General features: G+C 36.5%; 1 protein-coding gene across 2 annotated transcripts in view; it reads right to left on the reverse strand.

Annotated features, from left to right (window-relative positions):
* Positions 1-9,889, reverse strand: part of LOC127626006 (ephrin type-A receptor 8-like) — a 155,734-nt gene extending 145,845 nt beyond the window's left edge. For both annotated transcript variants that reach the window (XM_052101506.1, XM_052101505.1), the window contains exon 1: positions 9,683-9,889. In XM_052101506.1, the coding sequence (XP_051957466.1) occupies positions 9,683-9,770 (88 nt within the window). In that variant the 5' untranslated portion in view covers positions 9,771-9,889. The remainder of the gene's footprint in view (positions 1-9,682) is intronic.
* Positions 9,890-12,646: the final 2,757 nt, after the last annotated feature.

Here is a 12,646-nt window from a genome sequence, read left to right on the forward strand (position 1 = left end):
CTCCACAAGACCTCTGAAGGTGTCATGTGGTATCTGGCATCAATACTTTAGCAGCAGATCCTTTAGATTCTCTAAGTTGTGAGGTGGGGCCTCCATGGATCAGACATCTTGGTCCAGCACATCCCATAGGTGCTCAATCGGATTGAGATCTGGGGAATTTGGAGGCCAAGTCAACACCTTGATCTCTTTGTCATGTTCCTCAAACCATTCCTGAACAATTTTTGAAGTGTGGCAGGGTGCATTATCCTGCTGAAAGAGGCCACTGCCATCAGGGAATGCCATTGCCATGAAGGGGTGTACATGGTCTGCAATAATCTTTAGGTAGCTGAAATGTCTCATAGTAACATCCACATGAATGCCAGGACCCAAGGTTTCCCAGCAGAACATTACTCTGCATCCGCCGGCCTGTCTTCTTCCCATGGTGCCTCCTGCTATCATCTCTTCCTCAGGTAAACAACACACACGCACACAGCCGTCCACATGAATTAAAAGAAAACATGATTAATCAGACCCAGGCCATGTCGAGGAACTCTGGCTCGGCGCCGGCCATGTCGAGGAACTCTGGCTCGGCGGTGGCCATGTCATGGAACTCTGGTTTGGCGCCATGACGTGGAACTCTGGCTCGGCAGCGGCCATGTCGAAGAACTCTGGCTCGGCGGCCATGACGTGGAACTCTGGCTCGGCGGCGGTCATGTCGAGGAACTCTGGCTCGGCAGCGGCCATGTCGAGGAACTCTGGCTTGGCGGTGGCCATGTCGAGGAGCTTTGGCTCGGCGGTATCTGCCTCCCCCACAGTGAACGTGGAACCAATGATCTGCAGGGCTAGGTTGATATATTGGGCCAGATTGAGGGGACTGCAACTGCCAGGCATCAAGGAGGAGATGAGCTCATTAAGTCCCTCCCGAAAAATGTCCTTGAGGGCAAACTCATTAAAGCCCACCTTGCTGGCCAGATTGCAGAAATTTACTTTAGCTACTTATATAACTTCTTAAAGTTCATATACCATAGGTACTGTCCTCCTAAAGTAAACTTGGTGTTCAAGGTCTTCTAGATTTTTAGTAACCCTCTTGTACATAAATCACTTTTACTGGAGATTGAACACACAACCTTTTGGGTCATCATCCCAGATCTTTAACCATTACACCACCCCTCCCTTGAATAGTCTAGTCTAGTCACAAACAGCCCACAATCAATATCAAATTCCCTAGCACAATAAGCTACTCTTATGTAAGGAATCATAATGCAATTCCCTACATGTGACACACATTCTAGTTATCTCATTTAATCAACACTTCCTTTATCATACACAGAGTGAAAGAGTGATGAATAACTTGAAGCAAATATGTCCAGTAGACGGAAGGTGGTATTAGGTTTAAGACACATAGATCTTTAAACAGCAGAGCAAGCTGAGGAAATTGTGCAGAGCCCACTTAAAATCATGTATGAACCATGTGATGCTGGGCTTTAAATTATGGAGCAGGAATGTCGTCTCTTTCTCGGCCCCCCACATGGAAATAAAAGGAGTGAAATGGTGGAAATAAAAGGATGGAAATGATTGACAGTACTGTTTTGGAATTGTGGTTTCATTCCTGGGAAGATACAGATTTACTTTGTCTGGGGTTTTTTTTTCACTGTCACACTACAAGAGTTACTTATTTTTTCTGATGTTTAGTAGCTTCGCAGCTTTGATGTAACATGTCACTACATGCAGTAATGCATCTACATTTAAAGCATCTTAACTGCATCACAAAATAAAAACAAAAACTGAATACAAAGTCTGCAGTTTCCTTCATTGCACTTTAAGAAATCATAAAATCTATTATTCACATATTTTTCATAATATTCCACAAGCAAAATCTCATCATAATTACCATATTAATCAAACTTATAACTTTTTAAAACAAATTTTGAAAATATAATCTTACAATTCAAAATCAATTAGTCTAAAGGTATTTTTATTCATATTACTTTTTGTTTTATTTTTCAAAAAGGTTTTTATTTAATCTTTATATCTTTATATATATATATATATATATTTGTTTCATAATTTTGGGTAAACATTTGTTCTTTATAAATAAACATGAAATCCCACAATCTCCAAATCAACTGTAGTGTCTACGATGACCTAGCTTAATAATTATGTCCATAAATAAACACAGGATTGGGCTAATCTAGAGTCAAATATTTTTATAGAGAATAAAGATGTAATTATATATGAAATTATAATAGAATTACTGTAGAATTAGTAGTAGTAATAATAATAATAATAATAATAATAATAATATTCATAATAATTGTTATTGTTGTTGTTATTAATTATAAGAACTTGTCAAAGACAGTTTAAAAAGGAACTTCTTAAAACAAACAAACAAATATATTTTTTTAACCTTTTCTTTTTAGAGTTTAAACTTATGTTAGACTGCAACATTATAAGAGCCTAAGATTATTATAAAACATACAGACAACCATTCATCAGACCCTCTTGTTTAATGGTTAGTAAAATTCTTCACAATTCAAAGGTCTATGTTTGAGAAACTGGCTGACAAAAATTGAGCAAGTTTTTAATAGATCCACTGATAAGTATTCTGATGGCATTCTGGATTTAGGGCCAATCTAGAAAATTACACAGTGAAGTACTAAACTCAAGATGAGACCATGTGTATGCTCTGGTATAAATGTAAAAAAAAAATGAAACATTTAAGATAGAGAGATCGACTTCTTTTTCTTTTTCTCAGAATTATGTTTTTCCTGCTAATGTAGTGTCTGTGATTGCCTTCCAGACATAAGTGAGTTGAATGTGAAATTAATTTGATGTCTTACTGTCTTCTGTACTGTATATAATGTCTTTCAGCATAAAATTAAGAAAAATAATAAAAATAGACCATAGACATTGAATAGGTTTATGGTTTAGTCATTAATTTAGACTTGCGAAGTCAAGCATAACAATGTTTTCCCATTATTTTAATTTCACTCTCATTTGTTGCAGGGGGCAAAAAGAAAATGCTTCCATTCTGAATTCCTCTGTTTTGTGTCTTTTATCTACTGTAACGTATGATATATTCCATACTATTCTCTTAAATAGTACAAACAAATTGCATTTAAATAAAACATCATTGCCCAATGAATCCATACTAATTTTAAGATGTGTAAAATTAGTTTTCAGGAATAATGCTGCAGTGCTACAATGCTTTATGACGGTTTGATATGCCATATACTCTTTATCCTAATTGGTTAAGATTGTCGCCTCCAGAGAGTGCGGGTAGGAGAAACAGAATGTCCAACGAATATCAAACATACAACAGACTTTTAGATTTCCAAAAGAATTGTTGGCCGTTTCAGCATTATTCAGCTTTTGCTTCAGTTTAATTTGTGTTAATAACATGATTCCCCACGTTATTATCATCAAATCCTGTCTGTATCGTAGAGATTATCTGCCCGATTGATTTTATATTGGCAGGCATGCACTGTTTTAAATCAGAAGAAATATTTGTTTATGTGCATGTTTGCCATGTTTAAATTTATGAATTTACATATAAAGAATAATTAAATATAATATTATAAGGTCATTATAATGTCAATATTCACCATCATTATTTAAAAGAAATTGCACTGTACAATGCAGCTGATATCAGTTATAAACACTGATATAAACACTTGTGTTTATGCAGGTAGCTGATACACAATAATTTTGAGACGTTGGCATGCCCTGTTCAACAGCATTTTTTAGTTTTTGTATAATTCTAATTATGCATGCAGCATGTATGACCTCATAGTAAATAAAATACAACATGGAATACTATTTGTACTTTTAAAAATGCATTTGTTACACTGCAGGACCATTTAAATTAGACTAAGTTAAAAATGTGCTTAAATATGGAAACAATCTTAAAAGAAATGGTGACCATTTACAAGGACACATCCCGCACACTCTTTAAAAAGGTGATTTTTGTCCCACGCACTTTTCCAAGCTAAACCCAATCCGAGTCCAAATGGTGGATTTGTATACAGTACTCTTACAGTTTGTTTTGTTACTTTGGGGCTGAATTAGCAACCATCCAGTCAATCACAGATGTGTTTCATGAGCCGAAACAACCCTTACGTAATAGGCCATCAGTCAGACAGTCTAATCAATGTGGATCCGTTCATTTCTACATAGTTTCTTTCAACAATACTCATTTATGCATGTTTTTTATCTGCATCGATGTTGTTCTAAATGAACAATCTAGAGATGAGGAACACACAAATGAGAGTTATTTATCGGCATATCATTCTTGATTGGCAGCATTACGTGAAATGCACTGTAGGAAAAAAAACAAAGGGCATTCCTTCTTTTAAGCACACATTGTAAGTGGAGTGTAGATCAGCGCATGAGTCTTCATTAAGTTGTGTTTTTTACATTATGTTTGTGAGGTAATAGTTTGATTGGTTGTTTTTTTCCAATTTAAGCAGATTACTAGATCTGTGTTAAATTTGGAAAGCTATTTTTAATACCAGCTCCTGTTTTTTACCTCTATGTTGGTGTGCAGTCGACAAACTGTAGGAAGTCAAGCGATATGTAGACACGCTTTTTTATACATGAACGTACGGACGTTATTCAAACTCATTATTATAATTATAAGACTATTATTGTTGTCTTTTGATAAAAGTCATGATCAGCAGCTCACAAACTGTAGGGAAATTAGAGATTTGCTTTGTTCTTATAATGCTTAAAACCTTTACTAAAGTCTCTTTGTAGGTCTGTAGACATACATATTTTAAATGATTACAATTTTATTTTGATCGTTGATTCAGTGATTAACTCATTTCAAACAAGACAATCATTTGTCACCACCTTCTGGCATCACCAGAAATGGTCACTGAATCATTAAATAAATCTGAATGAATTTTGGTGAACGTAGTCAAAACACCCGAGCCACAATGCACAAACAATGAGTAAAAATACAATTGTGCAATTGTCATTATTGGAATTGATTAAATAATTTATTCAAGTGTTTTATTGTCATGTGTGAAACAGAAGTGCTCCACAAGATGCCCTATATTTTTGCAGCTAATTTTGTGGAATTTGGCATTTATTTTGCAATACTTGAATCTTTAAAATACTACAAATATTACAAGTAAATAATATGAATATATTAATATAATATTTACTGTATATCATATACTGTAATGTATTAATACTGCACTATAAGTGTTGGGTCTGTGCGAGCCACCTACTGACAGCTGGGCCCCCCCCACCTCCCCACACACACACACACACTTTTAAAATGACTGCAACGCCCCTGCTTGTACATGTTCCTTATACAGCGTAAACTAACTTAAAATGTTGATATGTCATTCATCTTTTTACCGCATTTGTTATTCTAAAGAACAACATGTCTGGGTAACCAATGCTGACTCAAAAATGTATAACGAGCCTTTTTGTTCATACATTTTCATGCAATTTTAGTTAGTAAATATTTGGTCTTCCAAAATAGCTTTGTTATAAAATATAAAAAAAAGCAAAATTTGTTTTATACTTGTATATAGGACATGTAAAGTATAATGCAGTTGCCCCCCTACAAGTACCCCCCGCCAAAGCCTGCCCCCACCCCCCACCCCACCACACCTGTCTAGAACTGGTCTAGAACCGCGACTGGATAGAAGATCGTCACTGTTGAAAACATCACTTGGATGCTTTATAAACAGCATTTCAAACTCGTTTTCCTGCTTAATATTGCATTGGCTCAAAAGCTACTTTTTAAGGCAGGTAATATGTTTTTCGACAGAGATTTTCAAAGCACTTTTGTGCAGGTTAATGGAGCAATACAACAAAACACCAAACGCATCAGCAGTTACATGCCTAAAAGTGTATGATTAAAGTCCACAGAGTTATTTGGAATTTCAAACATCCGTTTATGGGTCTCAAAATATGTTCCTTGTTTTCTTTTGTCATTGCAGCTTGCTGAGGCCAAGTCTGCCAAGATGTCTTTAAAGATCTCGCATGTTAAAAAGAAAGTAAAATGGCAAGGTTTATATTTTTCTTATACAGTCTAGTGGGATTCAAATGTTTGAGAGAAAAGCTGAATTGAAAAATGTACATGTATTTCATCATTTTTATTTTTTGTCATTTTTGCCTTAATTACAACAAGCACTCAAGCTGGCATGCACCTGATGATCCATGTTAGCCAAGCATGATTTGAGGATGCTCCAAAGATCATCTTATGTGCATCAATTGAAGTGAACTTGGTCAATGACACAACATTTCTTGCCTAGAAAGAGTGCAAAATCTTTATTTTAAAATTTTCTAAATTCGTTTTTGACATTCCGATGTTCCATTGACTTTTGGACCCCACTGTATTCACTGTTTCACCCCTTGTTTGTCCAACACTCTTGTCTAGAGTCATTTCAGACTCCCTCTGTCTCCCTCGCTCACCTAAGTGGCCTTTATGCCGTACTGAATCATTTGTGACAGAGACCGAAAAAGAGGCAGAAATAGGATGCAAACCATGTGTTCACTTAGTGTGTCTGAGCGGAACATCCATGACAAGCCGCAGTCTCCAGCACACGCAAAACTCTCTCTAAGGCATGATTCTACGAGATGGGAAACTTGCTATGGCTGGAACGGGGGGACACAGCCACGTATCCAGAGGCTGGATGTGGTCAAGAGGTCAGAAGTGTTTCTGTTCTCATAGTGAACAAGTGTGATATGACAATGTAACAGATCAACAGTGGGGGCTTCAAATTCTAGACTCGCAATGAAAGAAAGGTTGACTGATTGATACATATAGTAATTTCTTTAAAAAAGATATGCTGTAAATTTCAAAATATTTTTCAAAATGTGGTTAATTTGTTCTATAGCTTTTTGTTTTTAATAAATAATCATAAATAATGTATCTCATATCAGCCTGATTTCATACATTTTTAAAGGTCTTTTTATGTTTGGACAGGCACATAAACAGACTATTTTAACATATTGACAACACCTAAAACATAAACATGTATAAATACATATAGCCTAAGAGATGTACAAATGTCTCTGAATACTTTGAGGTTTATAGAATATTGAGTTCAAGGAATTTGCCGGCTAATTTTATTGTATTTATAATCAATTTGATTATTTAGATATGTAATGTGAATATCTAATGAGATTTTGATTGTTTGTTTCCATCTCTATTGTCATGGCGAAAACCAGGTTGAAATATGAAAACAGGCAAAACAACAACAAAAATCTTAGATGTTTAAAATAACATTTTAAGAAAAACTCTGAAATTACATCTGGACTGACTTGAAAACCGTTTCAAGGGCGTCCGCAGAATCAAACTTCGCCGAGGACTAGAAATAACGTATTCCAACAAAATATGTAATCTTAAAAAAGTAACATTAAAAAAGGTGCCGTTAATATGTGAATATTGTGCATGTCAGTGTCTGTCCACACATAACAAAATACACATTTAACACATTATAAATACCTACAGATGAGATCAGCCTGCTTATATCATCCTAAATAGATATGGTAGATATAGAGTGTAAAACCATCATTAAGCCAATGTATATCTCTTTTATTCAAACTGTACAGTGGTGAATTGAGAACATGGTAACGTTCATTTAGAAATCGGGTCTTTAGTAGTTTAGCATATTGCAAAAATGTTTACGTTTTTAATGAAAGTCACTATACAGTCAGTGTTATCAAAAAAATGTGGCATTTTTAAATTGGGGGTCCCTGGATTTGGCTTAGAGTCTAGTAGGTTGAAAAATGTTGGCAATCCTGTTCTAGACAAATAACAGAAATGCATAAAACTTAATAGTAACTACTAAGCTTCTTATTAACATAAGTAAATGCATTAGGCATCATGAACTAACAATGAACAATACACAATATTTTTTTACAGCATTTCTTAATCTTTTTTAATGTTAGTTAATTAACACACAATTGTTCATTGTTAGTTCATAGTGCATTAACTGATGTTACATAACTTTTAATTTGAAAAGATTAATAAATGTTAACAAATGGAACCTCATTGTAAATTGTTGCCATGTTAATTTATAAAAAAAAAATGTAATGCATACAACTTTTAATTTAAATAATTTGTTAGTATATGTAGAAATTAACTGAGATAAAAAAGCGCTGTAAAAGTGATGTTAACGAATACAACCTTATTGTAGAATGTTACCAACCTAATTTCAGCTAATTAAAGAAACTTTGACAACCTGACAGATATATAGAAAATGCCAAAAACTGCAAACAATGCAGCATTGCAGGGTATGTGTTCTCAGTCAGCAATATTATATGATGGTTCATGAACAACCCTAAACTTTTAGCATTGATCGCACCGATGAGTTTGCATATCATTAAGATATTTTTTTAAAGGGGATTGAGCATATCATTACCCTAATATCACTTTTGGGCAGTCTAATGCTCAACATGTTGGATATCTAGGCAGTGATATGATGTGAGGATGCATCCGCATCCAAAACTACACGTTTATCTTTAGCATACATGTTTAATTCATTGCACAAATCGCACAATATAACCCCAAAGCCATCATGGTATCACTCCAATCACAATGACAGATCTGAAACAGTGTGTTCCCTATTTTACAGTGACAGACTGGCCCACACACACACACACACACACACACACACACATTCGCATACAAATAAAACTGATCTGAGAGATTTTCTGCAAGTTTCCACTGATCCAAAGGCACGCGCACAAACACTTGAATAAAGTTTTCTTGCCTTTCGCACTGATGCATAGAAGCAATATAGACGTAATCATCGAGTATAGGGGAGATTTGGGCTGGTTGTCATACTTTTAACTCCATTTTTAAGCTCAGGTATATTTTAAAAGTCAATTTGTGACACTTACCTTAAAGTCTTGGCTACAGTAGATCTAAAGAATATTTCAATCATTACTGACATGGAAAAAAAAGATTTTATTTGATTAAATACATGTTGAACTTTGAACCCCAGGGCATGTTGTCACAAAAGTTCAACATTTATTAAATTATCTGTATCTATATCCAGGTCAGTAATGATGGAAATATGCATTAGATGTTAGATGACACATCTAATCTAATATAGATTAGATGTATATCCAAAGTAAATGGGGTAAGTTGTCACAATGGAACCTGCCAATAACCAACCTATTATATGCTTTTCAGCAAAACCGAAGCAGTAAATCAATTACGAAGCAGAAAACAATTCACAAAACTGCAAACAATGGAAAAGAAACATCAATATTAAACTATTGTTTTGGCTAAATACATTGTAATTAATCAATTGAATAAAATTATGTCTTACCTTACATTTAAGAAAAATACCCTTGTCCTGAGAACACAGTTCAACACATCGGTTTAAATCATTACATAATTGATATTTGCCTTAATGTATTCCAATCTGATTTTGATGTGTTTGCTTGTTACCCAAGAGCTAATAATGAATTAATGATATTAGAATTAGTATTAGTGAGACAGAATTGGAGTATGGAGGACAGAATTCACAAATATGTCCTAATTTAATATTTATGTAATTGGACTTTTGACCCAAAATATTAAAGTTTCTGAGACATAGCCCTTGTGACAACTTCTCTGTATGACAACTAGCCCCGCTCACCCCTAATATGCATCACTCTGTTGTACTGTCAACTTTTGGCAAAACACCAAAAATGCATGCCCATATAATCCAGACACATATACACTTACCTTCGTTACTAGCAGTTCCTCTGGACCCCAGAACCTGCATTGATATAGTCCACACTAAGAGGGGCAAGAGCCCTGGATCTGATGCCATCGTGCAAATGTGGACCCGGTGCACGGGGAGAAATCTCTCTCTCTGCCTCTGTCTCTCTCTCCCTCTCCCTCGCACGCTTGCTCTCCTATGCTGTCTGCCAGGTTAGAAGCGGAGCAGTAGTCTCTATCAGGAACTGCTTTCAAAACTGCCTGCCTGCACTTGAACACATGCAATACCACCAGGCGCAGCGCAGGGGTGTGTTCAGCGATGCCTGTCAGATGAAGAAGCCAATCAGAATGCTGGGTTTGAAATATATGTAAGTCTTACATTGACTCCACCACACACAACATACAGTATATCTGGTCTGGAGCCACATTCCAATGCATGCATTTAGATAAATAATTTGATTAAGGATGTGTTTGGAAAGTTGTACTTCAATTTGATTGGTATCTGATTGTGATATTTTCAAAATCATGAAGAAAAGTCTATTGTTTACAGAAAATAAGAAAATAAGGCAATATGGTCTTTTGTTAATTAAAGGGGTAGTTCACCCAAAAATGAAAATTCCCTCATCGTTTACTCACCCCAATGCCATCCCAGATGTGTAACTTTCTTTGTTCTGTTGATCACAAATGAAATTTGTCCATACAGGCAGCATTAAAATGAATCCATGTAAAGTTTAATGTGTTTGTTCATGTGTTTCATGTCATGTGGTCCCTTGGTCAAGTGATTTCATGTTTCTTGTTTTCATTGATTTTATTGTCTAGTTACCTTGTTATCAGTTCTGTCTTGTCATTGGGTAACTTGTTTGCCTTGTTACCATTGTCCATGTACTCAAGATTCATGTTTGCCATTGTCAGGTATTATTTGTTTGTGTAATGTTGGTTAAAGTCAAGTCAAGTCATGTTTATGCCAAGTTTATAGTCAAGTCAAGTCATGTTATTTTAATGATATGTTATGTCAAGTCAAGTTATACTCAAGTCCATGTTTTGTATATGTTCACATTTGTAGTTAGGGTTTTTGGATTTCACGTTTGGAAATAAAACTGCACTTGGGTTCATCACATATCATCGTGTTTTTGTCTACCTGTTGCCAGCCACCATTACAGAATAACTGACCGACCACAATGAACCCAGCAATCCAGCTTCCCTCCCTGGAAAATTATGAGGAGGACTTCTGCGCTGCTGGGTGTACTGTAATGAAGTCACCTAAGGACATTTTCCGGGTGGGATTGAATGAGCCAATCTCTTCCCTGATGCCTCGCGGTTGCAGTCCCCTAAATCTGGCTCAGTATATCGACCTGGCCCTGCAGATAATTGGTTCTATGTTCCCTGTGGGGGAGGTGGATGTAGAGCTGGTGTCCCACGCCATGGCCGCCGAGCCAGAGTCCCATGCCATGGTTGCTGACCTATTGCCATATTTGCTCCAGATCCTCAGCTTGCTCTGTGCCACGTCACAGCAATGCCTCAGCCTGCTCCGTGCCACATCACAGCCACGCCTCAGCCTGCTCTGTGCCACATCACAGCCACGCCTGAGCCTGCTCCATGCCACGTTTTGGGACTGCCCAATATTTTGTTTTAATATTATGAATTCGCTTCCACCTGAGAGAGCCCCTCCCTGGTTTTGTATTAAACAGGATGTTCTTGCCCCTAATTCGCCATTGCAAAGCCTTTCTATAAAACTAATTGGAAAAGTTAAGTTGCACCCCATTATCTCGCATTTGCACATGGTATGGACAAAAGTGTCCAGTGTGTTTAATTTGGACATTTATTTAAATGTTACCTCAAGCATATGGCTGAACCAAAAATTATGTATTAATAAATCCCATTTCTGCTAGTCAGAGTGGATTGTGAGGGAGGTTAATTCACTCGATGACCTATATGAGAATGGAGTGTTGAGATCCTTTGAAAATGTGGTTCCCAGATCTCAGTTCTTGAGGTATTTACAGCTGTGCTATCTGCTCTGTACTATTTTTGGGAGTAGCATACACCCCCCTAAAGCAGCAGATACTCTGGGAGTGGTGATTACTGCTTTTGGAAAAGGTCATGAGGCATCAGTGTATTACTCCTTGCTAATTCAGAGTCTGGGGGATGGAGCTTTAACTTCTATCAAGAGGTTATGGGAGAAAGATTTAAACTTGGCATTGGAGGAGGGAGTGTGGGCTAGGATTCTAAACAAACGTCAATTCTGCATCTAGAGATGCAAGGGTGCGTCTTGTGCAATTCAAGATTATTTATTGATTCTATTGAACCCCATCTAGATTGTATAGGCTTGGTCTTAAAGACACACCCACCTGCTGGCGATGTCAATCAGAAGATGGAGATACAACACATGTTTTTTGGTGGTGTGTTAAGATCCAAGAATTCTGGTTGAAGGTTCAGAGTTTTATGTGTGATGTATTGGGCACTCAAATTTAATTTTGGCCAAGACTCTGTATTTTAGAAAATGGGGTGGTCATTAATATATGGGATAAATACATACAAAATTGTGTCCTTCCCAGTGTTATGATAGGCAGACAGATTGTTTTAGGGGGATGGAATTCGGCTTGAGCGCTTTAATTTCAAGAGTGGTGCATGGAGATGGGGAGGGTGGCGGCTTTCAAGGAAGTGTTATGTAGAATGCTGGGGAGCTTGGATTCATTTGATGTGAAATGGGGCAGCTATTTGGCATCCTTGGAGGGCTCTCGGTGAGGGGCAGTGGAGAGAAAAGTATAGTTTCAAATGAGTGTGATTATTATATAATTTGTGTGTGTGTGTGTGTGTGTGTGTGTGTGTGTGTTCATGCGTGTTTATGTGATTTACGAGGACAATTTTTTAAGTTACAAACTGGTAATTACAAGGGTATTATGCTATAAATGTGATTTATGAGGCCGCATGAGGACATTTCTAGTGTCCCCATAATTTAAATCTTTTAAAAATCTTTTATTGAAAATTTCA

The sequence above is a fragment of the Xyrauchen texanus genome, chromosome 32 (genome assembly GCF_025860055.1).
Source record: "Xyrauchen texanus isolate HMW12.3.18 chromosome 32, RBS_HiC_50CHRs, whole genome shotgun sequence".
NCBI lineage: Eukaryota > Metazoa > Chordata > Actinopteri > Cypriniformes > Catostomidae > Xyrauchen > Xyrauchen texanus.